The 22323-nt window shown below is 47.6% G+C and overlaps 1 protein-coding gene across 1 annotated transcript in view; it reads left to right on the top strand.

The window, feature by feature from the left end:
- The window catches only part of LOC149350231 (uncharacterized), a 45599-nt gene that overhangs the window by 10386 nt on the left and 12890 nt on the right, over positions 1–22323 (top strand). Inside the window, exons 3-8 of the mRNA XM_089575517.1 lie at positions 9349–9502; positions 10861–11402; positions 11876–12002; positions 12705–12823; positions 15225–15380; positions 21440–21737. Coding sequence (XP_089431643.1) covers positions 9349–9502; positions 10861–11402; positions 11876–12002; positions 12705–12823; positions 15225–15380; positions 21440–21737 — 1396 coding nt within the window. The remainder of the gene's footprint in view (positions 1–9348; positions 9503–10860; positions 11403–11875; positions 12003–12704; positions 12824–15224; positions 15381–21439; positions 21738–22323) is intronic.

Consider the following 22323-nt stretch of genomic DNA (forward strand, 5'->3'; position numbering starts at 1 on the left):
GCATGGTGTTATGGCGCAATATATGAAGTAATTAGACTTTGACTGCACGGTATAGAACATCGTTTAAAGCATGGCGCATTTTAAGTCAGAGACAGCGAAGTTATTTCTAAGCGCTTAAAGTAGCTCATAAAGCAGTTCGCGCTGACGGCAGTTTTTTATAGAATGACAACTTTTTCAGCTTTAACAGTATTTGGGTAGCGAACTTCGATGGAGTATTAACGCTCTCATTTCCAGGCTAAATTACCAGGTAAAATATGCCCTTCTTGTAGTGTAAACCCGTTAAAAGAATATTCATGGTACAGAAAGCGGACAGGATCGGAAAAAAAAGAAAAGAAAAGTGGTAATAGCGGGAACACGGCTAAGATGGTTGTTTGTCTTTGATTTCGGAACGGCTGGGACTGTACAAACACGTCACTGTGAGGAGCTGTTGTAACTGCAATGCTCGGTCATCTGAGTTGAGCTGTGCATGATTCTGTAAGAAGGCCGAAAACACAGACCGGTATGGACAGGGAGCATTGCGCATGTCCTGTGGCTAAAGGTTTCAGCATGGCAGCAGAGCTTGCCAAGGGAGCCCAAAGCTTAGCTTTTAGCTCATCGGGACGTTCTAGACAGCACTGGAATTTCGAACTTGACCTTAACCAGCGCGTCTAAATGATGATACAAAAGCGAGACGGTATTTACCCGTTGGGTATCTGCGGGAGCTCGAAGTCGCACTTATGTCCAAGAGGGCTAAGACAGTACGCAGCTCAGCATGCTGACAGGGCGTCATGCGCGGTTACCCGCGCCTCCTTTGGAACCGCTGTCTGCAAAAAGGTTAATGATAATAATAATGATACTTTGTTGCTATGAAAAAACAGTACATATATTCAAGACTGCCAAAGTCATTGATGGCTTGATCGGCAGTGCCTGGCAGGCAGCAAAACCACGGTAATTGACATAAATATAAAGCAGAGAAACGCGAGTATAAAGATAATTAAAATTATACAATGTCTATGAAGAGAAACTTCCAATGAGCATAATGTAGCACAGAACAGAGCAAATGTGTGCCAGCAAAATGACTGTGATACAGGTAATCGTACACCAATCAGGCTTTCCTGGTTCAAAGGGATTGAGCATGGACAAACACAACCAGTGCATGTAACCAAGGAAGCCAAATACGCATTTACAAACAGATACGCCTCAGCAGTCTTTTCAACTTGTATTTCGTTTTCATATGAAAAGTGCTTGGAGGTAATTTATTAAAGTTGGAACATAATTAGCGCGGGTTCTAGTGCCGTATCTTGTGGAACAACGAGGACTCCAAAACGGTTTTTGGGCAACGGGAAAGGTATGGAAAGAAGAAATCACTTGACCAAAAGAGTTTTAAAACGACCGTGTGCATCAAAAGGTCATTGAGATTCGGCATCGAAAGTGTTTTGAAACGGTCTGCGTCAGCATTCAGGCTGAGATCATAAGAGATGCTCTTTAAGAGGGATTGCATTATAGCGTTTATTCGGTTGCTCCAGCGAGCAGCACAGTGCCCGTGGACTGTTATTCCATATCCAATACACTGCAGCCTAAAGCGTGCGCTATCATCTTCTTTGCCGATAAGGGCATGAAATATCTTATATTGTACAGTAGACATGATACGGCGCGAAGTATTTTACAAACGTAAGCAAGGTGGGTGTTCCAAGATCACGCGAGATAACCCCCGATCACGCAAGCACGCGATGCAGGGCCTCCGTACGCCCCCGAGTCCCGCACGAACTAAGTGGAGCGAGCCGTCGAGTGTGCTCCGTACACGTGCGGCGTTTGCGTGAACGCCTCGAGCGCAAAGGAGACGCCCCACACGCTGTCGGCTTTCACCCAGCTCCTTGATGTGAACAGAGCGGGACGAACACGAGCGCCTATAGCGCCTTTTACCCATCAGTGCACACTTGACAGCAAAAGCTTTTGGCATGAGTGCGCTCGGGCACAAATTTATTGTAGCGCTGCCACGCGACTCAGTCACCCAGTGTTAACTCCAGAAAAATGGAGGCAGGCATTTCAGGCGACTGGGTGATCTGACTTCGGCGATGTTTCAGGGAAGACTTTCAATAATTCTCAAAAAATAGGTTTTTTGAGGTAAATATATGGCTTTTTCAGCATAGTATTACCTGTGTTGGCGGACACCAGAAAACCGGTGAACCGCCTTAAGTAGTAAGATGTTTAACTAATTTTGAATCATTAACTTTTTAACTAGTAGAGTTAGGCGCCTAGTTCTAAGTTGAGATTGTAGAGATTTGTAGCCGGTCGTTAGTAACAGTCATATCAGTTTTTAGAATTAAGAAAACACGATTACCTTCGGCGCTGTGGCTCGACAAAATGTGGCCATATCGTGCCAAAATACATGCGCTTTCGAAAAGCATGCAGGCAAAGCAACCTTTCCAGTGCACGTATCTAGTCAAGAAAGCCAAATTTTGTCGAGCCACAGCGCCAAGGGCATACCTCAAATGCCCTATTGGGATATTATGCGAGGAGTGGGTCGTTACAGCATGTCTATTGTTTTTTCAATGAACGCCTTGAAGTGAGCTTCATTAGTGTGGTGAACTGCGTCGGCAGGAAAGCGATTAAGATGCGCAGTAGTATGTGCGGATGGTGGGTAAACGGCTCTGTCGTGATTAATGTGATCAGAAACGCGGTGAGCTGGTGTGATGACTGGACTTCCTAGCGGCGACTGATCCTAGCGCCGGGCTCGGGAATTACTACTACTATTGTTACTGATGCTAATACTACTACTACTATTATTATTGTTGTCGTTGTTTGGTTTGCAGTCATGAACGCGGACACAGGAAAATAGGAAATGGAACCGAAACAAGCTAGAAACTGTCCCGAAGGAACCGACGCGTGCCTACTCCAGAAAGGAGCGGGAAGAGAAAGGGTGTAGGAGAAACAAAGATTGTTACGTTGAGACATTGGAATAGTACGCAACTGTCGTCACAGTTGCCGATACCCTTTAAGTGCGTGGTTGGCAGCTGTTCCGGCCACGCACGGGATGTGTCCACGATTTAACGTGACAACTTCTGCCGCAACTTAACTACCGAGTGACACGGGAGGGAGGTGGCGTGGCAAAGAAAGAGTCTGACTCATAGCATTCACAGAGAAACGATCGTTTATACAGTAGAGAGAGAGTGGCAGCACACATCAATTACGCTTCACACAAAAATGCGCATGCAGAGAGTAGAAACTTCAGAGAGATTACAATATAACGCAGAGATTTACAACGCAAAAAAAAAAACGTGTCTTCGAAGAGAAGATAAAGATGGCCAGAGTGGAAACATCTATCAAGACTTGGCTTATATTAGGGTCTTTCACTAAATATATTCCCCCTGAAGGCGTTGGAAGGAATGGGAGTTTGCGGTTATCAGTCTTTTGCAACACATAGCCGCCACTCAGAGCCACACACTTCTCCCGTCGTTTTGTACAGCTGAGGCATCGACTTTTGTAGAAGTTCTCGGGGTGATCCTTGAGCCGTGACTCTGTCCTGCCACCATCATCAGAGAATAGCATGCCCGAAAAAATAAGCTCGTGGGCGGAAAGCGGCGAAAGGAAGCGGGAAAGGGAGGGGGGATAAGTGGCACGAGATCAGGAGGATACGGTGCTGTGCACAGATTGCGAGTTGTGTGCGGCAGCAACGTTTTGCTGCACATATAACGTTGCTATGCACATATAAGTGCTCGAAAGGGCACTTATATGTGCATAGCATCGGCGTCAGTGCTGGCAATCGGGGCGCCCAAAACCCAGGCGCTGATCTGCCCTCATTTAAACCGGTCACTGCAAGGACCATTCGAAGGCGTTAATCGTCAAGGAGAGTACCAAATGCGGCGCATCATGGCATAAATGCGAAATTGTCACACAAACAAACCGGTCAACATCCATGCGCAATACGGTGTTTCTGGAATTACCACTAAGTTGTAAAGTTGTCCGTTAACACTCAGCTAAAAGGGTGGAAAGATATTTGTCACAGAGTACAATTTGTTTCAATAAACTCAGTTTGTAGTATCAACAAACCGATCCGGTGAACCGCGAGGATCAGTAATAAGTCCTTTACTTTTCTCCATATATATTAGGCAACTATATGGGCTCAGGTTTTTCCTCGCAAGTATCTTAACAGCATTATGCAGACGGCACCATTTTGTACGCTGAAATAAACTCCTCTAACTACCAACAAACGGATTCTTAGTGATCACTTGAAAAAATTCGCCTCTGGTGCGACGAGTAGCAAATGGAAATAAACGCTTCAAAACATTCTTCATGTGTATGACACGCGAAACAAATCCATTAATTTTCTCCTACAGCATGAACGGTGCAGGCGGAATTTAAATGCCTAGGAATGCATCTTAGACGAGACTTGAACTGTTAAGTGCATGTCGACAACATCTGCAATAAGCTTTAGTTATTGCAACGAAAATTCCAAGGTGCCACTCCGGAGGTAAAAATAATGGCTTACAAAATGAGTGTACTTCTAATGATGACTTACGCAAGTCATATTTGGCAGCCGTACACTAAAAAAAAAACATACTGAAATGTGAACGGGTACAAAATAAAACCCTCTGGTTTCTTTTTAGCTCATATGCAAGAGGGTTTATGGGGGTTTTAACCTCCCAAAGCGACTCAGACTATGAGGGACGCCGTAGTGAAAGTCTCTGGAAATTTCGACCACTTGGGGTTCTTTAATGTGCACGGACATCGCACAGTACACGGGCCTCTGGAATTTCGCCTCCATCGAAATTCGACCGCCACGGCCGGTATCGAGCCCACGTCTATTGGGTCTGCAGCCGAGCGCCATAACCACTGAGCCACCACGGCTGCTTCACATGCAAGAATCCAATCAGTCAGTGACTGAACCGTGGACCGAGCTTAGAAGTTGAGCTGGATTCAGGACGGTGAAACGTAAAATGCAACTTAATAGGCTCCAATTCTTTTTCTGTGTTTTGAATGGTGATTATAAGGTCGATCTAAGAAGATCACATTTCAGAATTCTGCTGCCACCGTACAAAACATTCGGAACACATAACACCGCTGAATTCTAGAACAGACTCTTTCAAACACTCATTTCTTGTTCGAAGCATAGATAAGTGGAACACCTTACCAAAAGATGTCGTAGGATGTTCTGATATACAAACTTTTGAAAAGTCTCTTACGGAATATTTGTGATTTATTGGAATTATATTTGCTATTTCACATGTATTGCTCTTTTGGGTTTTTCTTTGTCGGTTGTCGTTACTCCACGCGTTATATTTGAGTAATACAGTGATGTTCTCTAACCTGACAACTGTGTTGTTGCCAGAATAAGGTGAACTTGAACTTGCTATTTTTTACTGACGTGAAATATACTTTTGTTTGTATTTTGATACACTGTGCCTTTTTACTCTGAGTGGTATGCATTGCACTGTTTAACCATGTGGAAAATTGTGTGCACAGCTGCAATGTCTCTCTCACTTGTATTCTTGCTATGTTTTCATCTAACCGCAACTCTTGTCTTGGAATTAGCTGACAGCATTAATTAACTAACTAACCAACTAGCTAATTAATTAATTAACAAACAAAAATGAATAAATAAAGTTAATCAACATACCTCTGATAGAGCATGAGCCTGTGAAGGTTCCCATGAGCTTAAATGTTAGATGGTCGTAGGGCTTTGGCCACGTGAACGTTGGTCTTGCCATACTGGGGAGCACGCCTGCCTTGATAAGCTTTGTGTGATCACCTTTATCCTCTCCCCCGCGATGTTGCACGAAAGCTATAACGCTTAGTCGCAGTGCACTTCCAGAAAGAAGTTAGGTAGCAGGGGATGGAGACTGAACTTATCGGCATTATTTTTTTCAGCCTGCAAATTTCCAAAAGACTGGCTTTTGATTTATGCGACGAACAGAAAGGGCACGCTACAAAAAAAAAAAAAAAAAGCTTGCCAATCCATTTGGATATGCCTACCCCCCTCACCCGTTCTTGGCGAACTATCTTCATCCGATTATTGCGGTTTATCATTCCCCAGAATAAATTTTGAACAGCAGGGCTGAAAGCCTGGACGTATCGCGTTCCGAGGAGTGCAGTTTTACTCGTTCCTGGAATCGTGAAAACTCTAACGTGGTCATCGAAGCGAAAGGCTCGGCGCACGCACGCACGGAGGCGAGCCGGAGATGAACGCGCCGTGTATACGCTCTCAAAGCGCAAACTCTCGCACAATTTTTTTCCCTCTCAAGTCCAGGATTCCAAGTTCTTGGACATCAATTTGAATTGCGAGGCCACTGTGAAATGTTGCGATATACTGTTACGGAAATATTGAAGATAATTGTCTATGCTTCCGATGCGTATCAAAATATTTCTTTTAACGTTCGTTCATCGCTCGCATCGAGTAGTTAAGGCTGCCGTAGAAAACCAATCGGGAACGTTTTTGACGATAGCAAAAACGTTAATAGCAAAAGCTGCAAGCGTTCCGAGGGGAGATCTGCGGATATATTGATTGTTACAGTGGAATCTTACGGTATGTGAAGAAACTGCATTCATAAACAACTTCCCGTTGAAAAATGTGCTTGTCCAGAATTCCTGGGTATGACTGTCATGCTCGTTTTATGAGTAACTCTAAACAAAATCTGAATTTATTCCAGGCGCAGCGCTTTCTATAGATGGATAATCAGTGCATGACGCCTATTGCCGACACTTTGAGTCAGTTTAGAGTTTTTCCAGTTTCACTGGTACATTTCGCCACTTTACCATTGAAATACGGCTGCAGTGGTTCTGAACTGAACCTGAGGCTGCAGTGGTTCTGAACTGAACCTGCGCCGCCGCGGTGGCTCAGTGGTTATGGTGCTCGGCTGCTGACCCAAAAGACGCGGGTTCGATCCCGGCCGCGGCGGCTTGAATTTCTTTGGAGGAGAAATTTTAGAGGCCCGTGTACTGTGCGATGTCAGGGCACGTTAAAGAAGCCCAGGTGGTAGAAATTTCCGGAGCCCTTCACTACGGCGTCTCTCATAGCCTTAGTCGCTTTGGGACGTTAAACCCCATAAACCAAACCAAACCAAACAAACCAAACCAAACCTGAACTGAACCTGCGCCCCAAGACCTCTACCGCAGCTGCAGCATGCGTCGCGGCTGTCGAGCGGCAAGTTAGCGGCGAGCAGAGCTGCAAGGTATGCACGGCCGGCCATTCCATCTCAATGCCGTTCCGTCGCCCTTTGATATGCCGTCCTAAATGTATTCCAACGTATTCTCTGACCCATTTCTCAGTCCGAGGAACATGACGATGTAAGGATGTGCCGTTTGTGGCACTCGTGTTGCGAGTACGGGCGCATTGTAAGTGGGAATGCCTCACTTTTAACATCCGAGGCTAGAGTAATAGGACGACGCTTTCGGCTTATTATATGATTGCTATAGTGGCTGTATTTGAATTTCATGCGTACAGCTTGCTTAGCTGTCTCTCGAGTCGCAGTGCTTGCAAATTTCAGATCTGTGTAGTGCACTCTGCCTCACTTTTGTTGCGCTGCCTCGACGCTCCCACTGCGCTTTCTTTACTAACACCGCCCTGCTTCGCTGGAAGCCATAGACTGCGCCGTGATAATGCCGATGTTCATTGTGAAGACAAGCGTTGTAAAAAATAAAGAAAGAATAAAACTTAACACGCGCAGCAAAAGGCAGGCAACGATTTATGCCAGTGAACGTATATTGCTTGAATTTTTTGCTGTTCACATATTTCGCCACTCATAAAAAAAGGTGAGAAGAGATTCGAGTAGGAAGAGTAACTAGAAAATAAAGGGGGGGGGGGGGGGGGGGGCAGAGCGAGGGAAGTAGTTTGAAACGTAGTGCGGCAGCAGGGACCCCAGAAAAAACGCAGCATGCTGTCCTGATTCGTAAGCAAGTTGTCAGTCTGTGCCCCACGCCTTTTCAGTGCGACCAGATGGTTTGGGTGATACAGCTTGAAAAATCTCACCTCGCACTCACGAGAGAGTTTTTGATATTGCCACGCCTCCGCTATATCATCAAGCTGTCTTTACGTGAGGTCGAGTCCGGAAACTGCAGGTAAAGTTTCTGTCATGTAATTAACTGTTTCTGTCGGATAACTGTTCTTGTCAAGGTAATTGAAAGTTCTCTTTTTGCTACGGTAAGCTCCAAGTAGTGGATCAGAAGAGCTGTTTCAGTGCTTTTCGCTGGCTGGACTGCTTGTACTACCGAGCAGTAGTGAAACGCGAACTCCGCATATAATGCATACTTTCAGCTGGAGTGAACAGTTAGCATGATTCATGTTTTTACGTTAAGAATCCATGTAAGTGCATATTCATCGGCTAGTTACGAATCGATGTCGCGCTACGCACTAGAGGAATAACGCGTAGGAGCACTGACCATCACACCCTGAAAAGCCATCTAGGCAACGATAACTGCATGCAGTCGCTATAGGGTCGGCTGATGCGATGTTTGCTTCAGCTGTGAGGTCGGATTACGCCGAACGTCGAACACTGGGGTTTGATAATATGTTCACCCTTTCCCAAGAAGCTCCTGGGGGAGTGCCTCAAACTACCTGACAATGCATTGTCACCGTTCAACGGCGTTATCCTGTGTACTGCGTTAACCTGCCGGAGGAAAATATTGCAGTTGCGCCACGTGAAATCACCCACATCAATCGCAAATTCGCTGTTCCCAAACATAATTCTTCAGTACTTTAAAGCCTGGCTCGTAAATATAAATATCTCGCAAATGACGCGAAAAACCAAACCAATGCAGTAAGAACGACTTCAGGCCACGCCACCATCAAAAGTCCAAAAATATAAGCCAGGGGAGGCCTTAAAAAAGCAACGCTGGGGCAGCAGCACAGACCGCATATGTTTTCTTTGCGGCTTCCAGCTGAGCTTTACATAAACAGCCTCACTGTGACGTAACCTTGGCCGGAGGCACGTACGCGCGAGCTCGATATCGTGACACGCTTCCTTTGTGGTGCTTTCGGATGCGCTCCTTTCAGCGGTCAAGCCGGGCCAGGCTGGGTCCGTCTCAGCACGCGCGCCCGGTTCGAGGCTCGGCGAGGACAAAACGAACGCCTAAAGAGGGGGGGCCCCCGCCCAGCCTGCCTCTGTGCACGGACGAGCGGCTTTGCAGCGCGCCAGGGGCGAGATAACGCCCGCCGAATTACAATTAACGTTCGTGGCCAAGGTTGCGTCCGTACCGCCTCCCAGCTCGAGCACGTCTTCACGCTGCGATGGAAGTGATTCGAATCTAGGCCGAGGCGCCTTTTCAGGTCCTCCTTCGAAAGGCCCGACGGCGGCAATAAAGGAGGGAGGGGATCATTCGCGGTTCCGCGTCCCCTGCACTTGTTGCAGCGTGACAACGGCCACCCTGGCGCAGGACAGTCGCTCCTGCCGGACACGGCTGGACACGGAGGGCGAGGGCGTGTTCTTTCGTGAGCGGCCGGACACGGAGAGCCTTCCTCCTCTCCGTGGCCGCTCGGAAAGACCACCCTCGTACGCGTTGGACAGCGTCTTAACAGTGGGCCCTTTTGGCAAGAAGCGCCGGCTGTCTACGGGACCTACATACGCAATACGCATACACACCGCATGTTCTGGCGTTGTTGGATGCAGATATGTACTGCTCTTGCGGCTGCTAAGCACAGTCGGCGTTCTGGTCTCGAGTAGTGCCACTGGGCAACGTATGAGCTCAAAACAGTGCCGAGACTTAGGATATTACCCAGAGGTTAAGGTTTTAACAGACACCTAATCGAAAAGGAATGCTCCTAACTCGATAACTGTCTTTGGAAATATGGTCTGAAAAGTGTCATCTTTTCAAACGACATGTATGTGCACTCCTCCTGGGGTAGGCTGAAACAAGCATTCTACACGGAAGAAAGGGAAGTACAACTATAAATATCGAAGAGCATCCCTGTACATAGAGCCTGCAAAAGACTCAGAAATGAGCACACGGGTGAAAAGCCCTAAAGTTATTTTGAAAGTACGCTCCTCTCCATGCTTCTACTTGGCAGCGAAGTCACAGGCTGTAAGGGGCAAACCAAGCGTGAAGCCACGCGGTTGCGAATGAAGACGGCGCAAGAACAATGACGCCGTTTCCGGCGGCTGCTTAGTCCGTGCGATGTCAACATAGTACGCGCGTTTGGACAGCGGTGCGGTTAAGGTCACCCGTCATTAAGATGCGAGGGGATGATATCTGCCTTTCTTCGTGTGTCCTCGTGACTCTTACTCAACGCATACATAATTACCGGCATGCACAGTCTTTAATTGTAGATCACGTAATTCTATGTGGCAATAATTATATACTGGCATGTCAACGACATTTTGAGCGGATTGCAAGCATAAACTTAACTTTATCGCTTTCTGTAAGGGGGAAAGAAATTTGGCTGTTCAGGCTTGATAGAGTGCCTAGCCGTGTAAAGGTTTACACTTACTGTTTTGCAGTGTGTTCAACTAAATAACATGGAACATGACGTGATGCAACGAGAAATAAAGCCCCGTACACGAGGCATCGAGGAACCAAACTGTGCGCAGCCGCAATGCTCTCAATGTGAAAAAGACACGGAAAGTTTCAATCTCCCAGAAAAAAAATGTGATTATTTTTCAGACTCTTATCGGTCCCTCCGCAGAAGGTTGGTGTGACTGCGAAAGGAATGATGATGATGATGATGATGATGTCCTCAAGCTTAATGGCATATACCTACGGCGGGGATTGGCCAGGGTGCATAGCGGATACAAACGCACACATGTACAAGGAATGGAGTATTTTGATAATTGACATAAGACGGTCACGTATTCTTTCTCTTTTGCACAAGAAAATCGCATTGCTGCCTACCTCCATCACATGACGCGAAGGAAGATGAAGTGCTTCTTCTCTTTTATTTCTTCTTCGCAGGGAGTATCTACGGATGTGCGGTGCCCACCGGCCTTACACACCTCCTGAAGATGCCCAAGAGGTCTGTCGCCAGCCCCATCGTGCATTCTCCGGACCATGCGTGGCCGCGATCTCGGCAGTGGAGACTGCCGGAAGGCCGCTCTGGACGCAGGCCATCGCAAGCCTTCAGGACCACCGTGGTCCTGACCGACGAGGAGTACTTCGCCTCGCTGCATCCCGCTGAGTCACAGAATAGTCCCGAGGCCGCCGACCAGAAACCTTTCTTTGACGGCTATCCCTACGGTAGACTGCGAGGGGCTGGCGATGCCGAACCAGCTGAGGAGCCTCCGACCACAGACCTAGAGCGAGACTCAGGGACCGAGACCTTAAAATCAAGCGCCGATATCCTCAGGGGTCACTTGGAAGGCTTTTTGAGTGACATGAGAAACGATCTCGAACCCAACCTGAAGGAAAGGGCCAGGTTTCGAATATTCAATGAGTTCCTCGACTATGGACTGGAGACCCGGTACCAAAACTTCAGCGGAGAGCTTTACAGGGAGTTGGTAACTATGCCTGCTTGATTTGTTGAAAGCTCCCTAAACTTTTGGGCTGTACTGTTCGTATTTCCAGGCCAGCCAAGTTCTTGTGGAAGTTCATCCTCAGCTGTTACGGCTGGCTCAGCGGAGCCGGTCGCGGCCGAAAAGGAAGGGAAATAAATAAGGTGCATTTTAGACTTTATTCAGAGCGTGTTAGGCTTGCGTTTTTGATTTAATTAACGCGGACTGGCAAAAGAAACGAGAGAAGACGTCATTATAACAGCTGAAATTTTAGGCAGTATAACTGCGCCAGAAAATATGCTAGAAGTATGCACTTTCGTCATCGCACCGCCTAAGTCCTTAGCGGTTCCAGGATGTTGTCATTGTATGTGTGGCTGCCCTGCTTTTATAACAACTCTTACGGGGGCGTTCTGTGCACACACTCAGTGCATAATTACTGCGCGACACGGTTGAACTAAACTTTTCGCGCCATATCGCAGATGGACCACAGCCAGCCAACATCGGGCGTGAACATCATAGGCGTCCTCTCTGGGAAGCACAGAAGAACGCCTGACGACCACCTCATCGTTTTGGGAGCACACTACGACACATTTAAGAAAACGAAAGGTGCGACTTATGTTGCCATAATGCTCAAGTAGAAAATTATCGGTGAAATTTTCGCTGATCGTGCTGTCTTTCCTTATTGCAGATATTCTGAGTTTCCATATAAAAACGCTCTGAACAATAAGCATCGTTCTGTGTAATGCAACTGTGCAAATTACGATGCAACTAAATTCCAGACCGGGATTAATGTTAGGAGAAAAAAGTTTTGGTTTAGCATAATAAATTGCGTGTTTTTTTTCTTACTCTCCAGAGACTCTGCACTTCAGAGCGAGTGTCTCGCTTTTTATTGTAACTACCTTGGCCAAGTGAAATAACTCTAAGCAATAGGTCGGTCGCGCGTTTTTTTTATTATTATTATTTTTATTCCTATCAGGTTGTACAGCCTTTGGAAAGTCGGCTTTTATTTCGGTCTGTCTGTCGGCGCACACGCGACGGACGGGAAGACTGTGCGGTAATAGACCGCATATTCTTGAAGAAAGCTAAAACTAAAAGAAAATTACCATGAAAACTTGCTTAACGTAAATTCCACTTCTTATTTTGTTGACTATCGTTCACGTTCTTGTACGGTCACGCCAGGCGGTCATCGAGAGCAAAGACAGATCTTACGCATGCACTCGACGCTCCCTGTTTAAATATTTGATAGTGGTTTACTTCTGGCTAAGCGTGCATCTTTCCTGATGTCAACGAAACACTGACGAGCCGCAGGTGTCAACGACAACGGGTCCGGCATCGCCGCCTTGCTCGAAGCGGCACGGGTGCTGACGGCGCATCGATGCGACCTCGATTACACGGTCATCTTTGTCGCTCTGGACATGGAAGAAATCGTGAGTGCCAGCCGCGAGCATGCATCGCCATCGGCTGATTGTGTTTATCACCAGTATGCCGTTGATGACAGGAAAAAAATATTACTTTATCACAAGTGCAAAGTAAAAAAATTAGTACATTTCACCACCAAAATGTCACAAAAAAAAATCCCATTCACTCCACAGTATTAGCTTGCGAATGTTAATGGTCACTGCATGCGGCTTGCACCATTCGGCATTCGGGTTTTCTTTTAGCTGTTTTTCTTCTTTTTTTTCGGTGTGCTCAAGGACTTTTTTAACGAGTGCAGCGTAAAAGACACCGTTTTAAAATGCGTCGTCGGTCATAAAATTCTCCCATTGGCTGGAGGGAAGTGACATCATCGGACGGCAGCAATCCCATTGGCTGGAGGAAAGTGACCTCACTAAACGGAAGTGACTTGACTGCCGGTAAAGGCATCAACAGCTGCTGATGCTATCGCACTGCCGACACTTATGGTATCTTCGGCTGACGACACTCGTGGAGTTTTCTACGCACTCGTGCGGTGCCCCACGTTCGGCTGGATGCCACTAGTGCAGTGCCGTACATTCGGGTGGGACGAGCCAACACCACCATAGAGTTTCTTACTATTACCTAGAGGGAAAGCTGGCGGCGCTGCCCTTCAGCCGCCATGGACGCTCAAAGCATCATGGGGCGGTGAGCTACTTGTTGCGGAACAGTCGTAGTTTTTCGGGAACACGGAGTGGCACTACTGAGATGTTTCATTCCTAAAACGCTGTTCGTGTGTGCGCAGACGACTTTCGCGCGAACGCAGAGTGCAAAAACCATAGTAGTAAAAACGCATAGACACACGACGCCAATAAAAGGTTTCACTTTTCCGAAATGCCATTAAAAAACTTCTTGAAGTACCTAAGCAACAACATTTTTTTTAAACATATTTACTTTTAAAAATGCGCCTGTTAATTACGAAATATTCGTTTTTATAGTGTTCATTACTTGGCCAATAGGAGAGCGAGTCGTCTCTTATTTTGGGCAAACTTTGCACTTAAATGCTTTTCTGCTCGTTTGTTGCAATCATTAGACAAGATATTGAATGTTAGAACATTCTTGATTATCAAATAGCGCTTATTTTTGCATTATTTTTTGGCCAAAAGTTGCAGTTCCGCAACAAGTAGCTCACCGCCCCATGATGCTTTGAGCGCCCATGGTGGCTGAAGTGGTCTCGAGGGGTCGCCATGCAAACTCCCATAGACGGGCCGCCAGCTTTCCCTCTAGGTAATAGTAAGAAACTCTATGAACACCACCTAGAAGAAGTCTTCTAGGTGGTGTTGGACGAGCACGACACGCGTGCGCGCCACCGCGCCACCGTGGAGACCGACGGTGGAGCGCGGTGCAATCCCGTCGTGCAGCGCGCGCTAGCAGACGACGCTGTTCACACTCGTTGGTTGAGGCAGCATCGACGAAGTGGAAAAACGGACGAAGCATAACAAGTGGGCACACTTTAAAGAAATGTTGAATATTATAGCAGCTGCAATACATTTATTCGCGCTACAATCACGCAGCCACCGGTCGGCGAGCCGTGTGCCTTCCATTATGAGGAAATTAAAGGTTTGTCAATATTTTTAGTCTTGCAAGTTCTGCCTTAGCTCTTGCAGCGAACGGCATATGCTGTTCATCCGGCATGCCTGCACTTTATAACATCGCACTTTTTGCCAACGTATGCGCAGGTTAAAGGATATCAATAAAGCGACAATATGGGGCGCTTAGTGGATTAAGAATCACCCGCTGACATTTTCAGAAGTTACTCTGCTGAAGCTCTAAAGGCGTATGCATCGAAACCGGCGAGGTGGTGTGGGGTCTTACAAACCTGCGTCCCCATAATTAATCGCAGTATCTCACGAGCAGGCTCGTGGGTCCCTCGTTTCCCGCCGATTCTATCAACGCCTGTTACAAGCACGGTACTGCACTGTTCTGAAGAGGCTGTTGCTAATTGTACAAACTGCGCTCGTTGGCGTCGGTCGCTCGTAGGAATAGCCTCTGAGATCATTAGTAGTCTCGGAGGCCTCGGTTAACAGACGGCAGAAAGAGCAACGGCGCTCTGCGAGTGTTTCGCACGTTCGGCTGATGTGCAAGGAGACGTGCCACTCGTGTAGTATTTGACGTCACTTCCTGCGCACTGGCACGGAGGCCGTGCGTGTCAGCCGAAGACACCATTAGTAGAATTATGTGTCCCTGTGATTTTTTTTTACTAGAGTAAATGAATAAAGCTACTAAATGCAACCAAGCAAGCAAGTTTTGCTAATATCATCTTAGGTATATGCACGCGATAAAATCTGGGAAACATTTCAACAATGTCGCGTATTGTTGCTAACAGCGCGGATGCTAAACGTGTAACCGGCTCAGCATGCAGTTTTCGGTGCGCAGGGCTGCGTCGGCAGTTACTACTTCGTCAACGACTTCCTCATCACGAGCGAGCTGCTTCAAGACGAATCCAAATTTCAAGGCGCCATTATTTTGGACACCATACTTCATTACAACCACACGATGTACTCTCAAGACATTCCTGAGGATTTTCAGCACGTGAGTTGGCTTACTCGACTTTGCGTTACAAAAATACTGTGCCGTTACATTTTTGGCATTTATAAACTGCTCCCTCTTTTTCGTCCCAATGCACTTTAAATGTAGAGTTCCGATAATATGATCACGGTTGGTATCTATACGTGCAGCGTGTTGTGTTTCGGGATAAGAAGGCTCTATCTCCTGCAAGAACCGGCTGGCAGTCGGGTCAATTCAGAGCTGAAAGCAGTGCGACACCTGCGCGCCGGTCTTGTCCTGAAATTGCGTATCCACGTCCACCGTTTCAAACTACTCGCACTTCCGTAAGGGATGAAGCATGGAGGAAGGAAAACCTTCCTCCATGGGATGAAGTGTCCAGAAAATCCCTGACCATTGAAAAGAAGGAAGCATACGGGTTAACGTACTGCCGCACTACTCTGTCGCGCTGCTATCCTCGAAATTAGGACGGCATTGTGGATGAGGTGAAAGCATTGAAGGAATCTAACCGAGACGACAGAAATGGCGAAATGTGCTATGGTCGGAACGCTTCAGTAGAATGTATATTTGCGGGATAGTTGATTCATTTCGAGGAGAAATAAGACTGCGCGTACATGGCACTGCGCCCTATGGTGTCGTATTGATTTATTTGCCTCTTGTCTTTGCCATATTCGCACAGTCATGTTTTTCCGTCGGAACGCTGCGTGCCCAGACGTTCAACGACGCGCTGTGAACCCGTGGCAATGGGGCCAATATGATTAGCCGTTCGAAAAAGTCTTGCAGATGAAATTGTACGTCGAAAGCTTCAGTTAAACATCTTCGAATTCTTATCTCTAGCTAGTAAGGAACAGGAATAAGCTATATCAATCTTCCTTAATCGTTTGGTGCTCATGTTTTGGTGTTTTCGATCATGCGAATTTTAGATTATAGGTATTTTCCAGGCTTTCGGAATCTGCATCATCAAGAGTTTACTGTAGCTAATATAAACGAATAATAATTTGTTCTGAAAAAAATTACAAAAACAAGCCAACGTCAGAAATACTCTGGTTGCAGGGAAGCAAATCAAATAAGCCCATAACCGTGTTCCACCCTTAGGCTTCCCTTCTAGTATAATCGTTAAATCAAATCAAAAATCAATAATCGTTAAACGCCTAGTCCAACGCGACAAAGCGAGGAAAAAGCCTTAGGATTGGTATAGCGGGCACGTGACGAACATCTTCGGTCATTCGTGCAGATGCGTTGCGCAACCGTTCCCTTCAGGAGATGCTGCCTGATCTCGGAGACGGAGTTCGTCGCAGTTTTAGACGAACTCGGGAGATGGCGAAAGTACACAATCATGCGGCGACGCGGTTCTCGCTGTATAGCGGAGACAGGTGTGGTCCGAGCCATGCGGTTTAGGTGCCGTGAACAGAGCTATTACAGGTGGTTGGCAGAAAGGACCGATCCTGGCGCTGTAAAGAAGTGCTAGAGGGGAATCGTGGCTCCCTGTCAGAGTATAACAAAATCGACGAAACAGGAGCGAAGCAAACATGCTCCTGTTCTGAATGCTGCTCTTGACAACAGCGTCCGCACGAAGAGAGCGCTCAGGAGGGAGTTGGATATAAATGATTAGTGGGAGTATTCACGGTGGCTTCCATAGAGGCGGTGCACTGTGCCCGAACCTTTTTAGCTCGGGGATAGGATTGACCACTCGGCGCAAAATCTTGCCTTCTGACAAGCTTACAAGCCTAGCAAGCAATATCGAGCGCCATTTGAGTGTGTCTGCATCAGCAGTGCTTGGCGTTTCACATTCCTTGTTACAGGCATTCAATTACCGTTGTTTTATCCACTACTTTTACACGATATCTACTCTCGGTTTGAATATGGATTCTTTCTGCTGTGTCATAAAAACTGAATTAGCTTTCTCTGAGCGCTGACCTATCGAATATTTTACTCGTACTTCCCCGGATAGGGCTACAAAACTGTTCGAACGCATAGCCGACAACCGTTAAAAAAAAAAAAAAAACGAATGGTTCGCAGTACATACCGGGTGATCCTTCTTAATCTCTCCAGGCTTTTATTTTAAAAACCGTGAGACATACGGCGATGCGATCTGTGCATGTGGATTGCACCTCAAGGCGGACATTGTGTACACGCCAGATTTCAAATCATATATGCTGAAATAATTGAAATTAACTAATTAACTTTAAATTTTTTCAGGTTTGGTTTTAGGGCGCAAGATGACATGCGAAATTGAAGGCCGTAAATATCGAAGGCGAGGCAAGTTTTTAAACTTTTTGAATCGGCTCAGGGTTCCAACTATCGAGCGTCAAAAACACGATTTCGAAAGCTCGTTGAATTGGCTTTCCCGCCTTACACATTTGTAAAATGGTACCGCTGCGCGTGGTATTGCCGCCGAAATAACGATTACTTCTTTGTACATCATGAAATGCACAAACTGCGTCCGTATATTCTGCATCAAAAATGCGAGTTACGCATTTCCATAAACATGCAAGGTGGGAAAGCCAACTCAACGGGCTTTCAAAGGCATATTTTGAAAAGGAACAGCAGTTCACAATTGGTGGCGAAGTGGTGGAAGTGGTAAGAGAATACGTCTACTTAGGGCAGGTAGTGACCGCAAATCTGAATCACGAGAGAGAAATCACTAGAAGAATAAGATTCGGGTGGAATGCATTTGGCAGGTTCTCTCGGATCATGGATGGCAGTTTACTAATATCCCTCAAGAGAAAAGTATACAACAGCCGTATATTGCCGGTACTCACCTATGGGGCAGGAACGTGGAGGCTTACGAAAAGAGTTCAACTTAAGTTAAGGACAACGCAGCGAGCTACGGAACAAACGCGGGTTAATGACATCCTAGTTGAAATCAAGAGGAAGAAATGGGCTTGCGCAGGGCATGTAATGCGAAGGCAAGATAACCGCTGGTCCTTAAAGGGCCACTGACCAGGGTCCGGACATTTTTGAAAAACAAGCCCACTGCATAGATGAGGCATCGAAGATAACCTCTGCAAAATACTAGAGCCATGCGCGCCCCGAAAAGCTGCGAAAATTCAAATCAAAGCCCGTTCGTTCTTTCCTTCCTTCAAAAACGGGCCCGGCCCACTACTCTGCACCCCGCTGACGTCAAGGGGGGCTACTTTCGCTAAAGGCACTCCATTGGTGCATCGTTCTGACTGACGGGAGAAGGTTGGGCGTAGCCTTGGCGTCGCGTCGTCTGCACAACGCTTTCCGCAGCGCCTTCTGTTCTGGCTCATGCCTACAAACCCGCATGAAGGAACAAAAAAAAAAAACTGCGGAGGGAGCGTGCGGCGACAGCCTTGAACCCTAGCCATAAAAAGTAAAAAAACAGTAAAACTGAGGGAGTTGGCTCGCCCCCCCCCCCCCCCCCCCCCCCGCCGTGATCCCGTCACGAGACGCTCTGCGTGCGCGCTCCCTTCTCAGTTTCTTTTCTTCTATGCGAGCCCCCCAAAACAAGGTTTTAATTAGTAGTGCAGCAGAGCCTTTCCCTCGCTCGCCCACTTGATCGCTCCGCACACATACCGCTTATCTTTCGTGCATCTTGCGTACGCCTTGACTCCAATGAATGACATATGCTTTGGAGCGGAGAAAAGACACAAACACACAGAACACAAACACGCATGGAGAAAAGCAAACGGGCGGTTGCCGGGTCCGCGCTTCGCCGTGTGTTTCGAACACAACCGACTTCCGCCCCTCCGCTCGTGAAACGGTGGGGAGGCCTAAAAGAAAATGAAAAGGTGGCTCGTTAACTGGGAATGACAAACAGATGTATGAAAGGATGCGCTCGCTAACAAGTCTAGGTGGTCGAGCCGATCGCGCCTCTCGATCGTTCAGTTTTCGGAGAAAATGCAAAAACCAAGAAAAGAATTCTATTGAAGGCGGGGCCATGACGTCGCCCTGTGACGCACTCCACAGACACCACGCCTCCGGCTTACACCGGAGAAGGAAGGGGTGATTTTGCCTTGCCAAGCCTACTCGACGAGGAGCGGGAGAGAAAAATTTCGAGGAGGGAATGGAAGGAGAGGAGGCTCGCTCAAAGTGAGGTAGAGAGTGTCTGCTGGCCGCGGGTGGGCAGGGGGCCTTTAAGGGTAACGGAGTAGATTCCAAGAGACGGCAAGCGTGGCAGGGGCGACAGAAAGTTAGGTGGGCGGATGAGATTAAGAAGTTTGCGGGGATACGATGGGCGCAACTGGCAAAGGATAGGGTTAACTGGGGAGACATGAGCGGCGCCTTTGCCCTGCAGTGGGCGTATTCAGGCTGATGATGATGATGAATTCGAACCACAGCGCCAATTCAGAAAATTTAGAAACTGTGCTCGCCTGCCATGTTGACGGCCTTAAATTCGCGCGACGGCCGTAGCTCGGCTGCTGACCCGAAAGACGCCGGTTCGATCCCGGCCGCAGCGGTCGCATTTCGATGGAGACGAAATGCTAGAGGCCCTTGTCCTATGCGATGTCAATGCACGTCAAAGACCTCCAAGTGGTCGAAATTACCCGCAACCCTCCACTATGGAGTTCCTCATAGCCTGAGCCGCTTTGGGCCGTTAAACCGCATAAACCATAAACCAATTAACTGCGGCTCGCTGCACTGATTGCAGCGATAAATGCACTCGGAGACGACGGATCAACTTGATTGCTCACTCGGCGCTGATTCGTTTCACAGAAACGAGCGCTTCAAACTTTCAAGAGACCTCTTGCCCAGTGAACACTGAAGCTCCATTGGACGTCCACAGGACGTCTAAAACGTTTACAGGACATCCAAGGGCTTTTCAGTGCCCATTGGGTTGTGACCGGAAATACCACCATTAGCCACAGCCAGGAAACGGCTAGTGTCCCTTGGCAAAAACAAAGAAGTAAACAAATCGTCACAACCACGTCATTAGACGGCTCAGTCACAGCCGTGTCTGCTGTCACCGTGGCAGAGCGGCGCCGCATGATCTTACAAGCCACATCACGGCAACAGTTTAGCTAAGCCAGCGTCCCCTTCACAGAGCAGCGGTTGAAAGCACAGGCTGTTTCCCTGGCTCACGAGGAAAGGAAGTTCGCGCGCGTAAATCAGTGAGCCCCTTCAAATACTTGGAATTTCCAAGACAGACACTGAATCCACCTGCGGCAGAAACTCTAGAGACATAGAAGTTGCAGTCATCATGTCCACCCTCCACACTACAGTACACAGCCTCACAAGCGTTTATAAAACTGTTGATGCCACTTTTTGGCAAGTTATAAGGCACACATGGTATCAACAGCGGTCTAAAAGTTTGATTATTGGTCATATTTGGGCCATTGCCTCCAAAGTTTAAACTTTGCCGACAAGAAGGCCCATGGGAATGGATTCATTCCTATTGAAAGGTGCGACAATGTCACGTATTGCTGCTTAACAGCGGGAAGCTGAAACGAATATCCTGAAGCTCCGGGTCTAGCAACAGCCATAACAGGGCGCCCTCCTCGACGCGCCTCGCTGTGCAATTTCTCGCGTAGATGAATGCGAGACTAGGGGCCAGAACACGACACGCAATTCGGAGTACAACGAAAGTGGCAGAAAACTGCTTTGCAAATGCCTAAGCCAGAGCGTGTGTATCAAGGCACATTTTATCAGCGAGGTGACAGCGTAAAACGTGCCACTTCCATTTCCCTAGATGACTGCAGCGTGTTCGCTCAAAAACTACGACCGTCTTCGTTGGCATCGGTGACGGCGCCAAGGGGAAGCGAAGGTTGGCGGCCGCCACTCTGAAATTTACTAGACAACACCAAAATAGTGGGTCCACGCCATAGCCACAAACGTCATGCCTGACGAAAATTTAATTCATTTAAAAAGTTTAATTTAATTACTCCCCCTTCCCCCGTTTCTGTGCCACCCCACTAATTCCTGACGCCGTCCCTGCATGGTTAGCACTATTTACCTCGGAGTTAATGGGTAATTTTATTCAATGTCATGGGTGCTTAGGGTAACTGCTTTGTGGCGCTGCTAACCAGAGTACAATGTATGTATACGCATACCAAAAACAATTCCGTCCACTGGACGTCCTTGCGCCGGCACTGCAGCACTGTATTGGCCACATGCTTTCGCAGGCTAGCCCCCTAGTGGCACAGGCGATCGTTGCGGATGGCTTTCGCGGCAACTTCCTGGCCAGCATGTCGCGTTGGCGTATGGACGAGCGGCTGGCGCGATCATTCAGCCGCGCCTGGCGCCAGCAGGGCGGACCGCATTTCGGCCTACACAGCCTGGCCATCCCGCTGGGGCCGCAGCCACTGGCCGCCAACTTGGCTAAGCACCTCAACTTCCTGCGGAGCGACCACGTGATGTTCTGGTACCACAGTCACCCAGTGTACAAGGACAGCCTCAGCGCCATCCTGCTTACGGACACCGGTGAGGAGCGTGCCCGTGTAGTACTGCGTCCAGAACACGAGCCTGTTTCATTTCATTTTTCCTTCTGGGGGTATTACATAAGGGGTGGGGTTAACATAAGTGCATATAACATATTTTCATGATGACAAGTGCGACGTGACTTCGTCTAGGAAGGTGGATGGACAGGTGGTGGCTGCACTTTCGTGGGGAAGGTCGTTCCAGTGACTTGCTGTTAGGAGGAAAAATGACTTCGAAAAAGTAGTCGTACGTGCACGTTGGCGTGAAACATTAAACGGATACCGATGCGGTGAGACGTGCGTTATGGAGGTGCGCAGATGTATGGTTCCTGTTTGAGATGGGAATAATAAAATTTGTGAAACAGGCACAGGCGAGAAATGTGGCGACGGACGGAAAGGCTTGGTAATTGGGACTGCTGTTTGAGAGATGAGACGCTGATATCGTAAGAGTATGAGCGATGGATGAAACGGACAGCTCTGTTTTGCACGGCTTCTAAAGAGTCAACGAGGTATGCTTGCTGTGGGTTCCAAATGGCGTATGCATACTCAAGTTTCTTCCGGATTAATGATTTTTAAGCAAGTAACTTTAC

This window comes from Amblyomma mixtum, chromosome 3 (genome assembly GCF_055824585.1).
Source record: "Amblyomma mixtum isolate Tamu chromosome 3, ASM5582458v1, whole genome shotgun sequence".
NCBI classification, from domain to species: Eukaryota; Metazoa; Arthropoda; class Arachnida; order Ixodida; family Ixodidae; genus Amblyomma; species Amblyomma mixtum.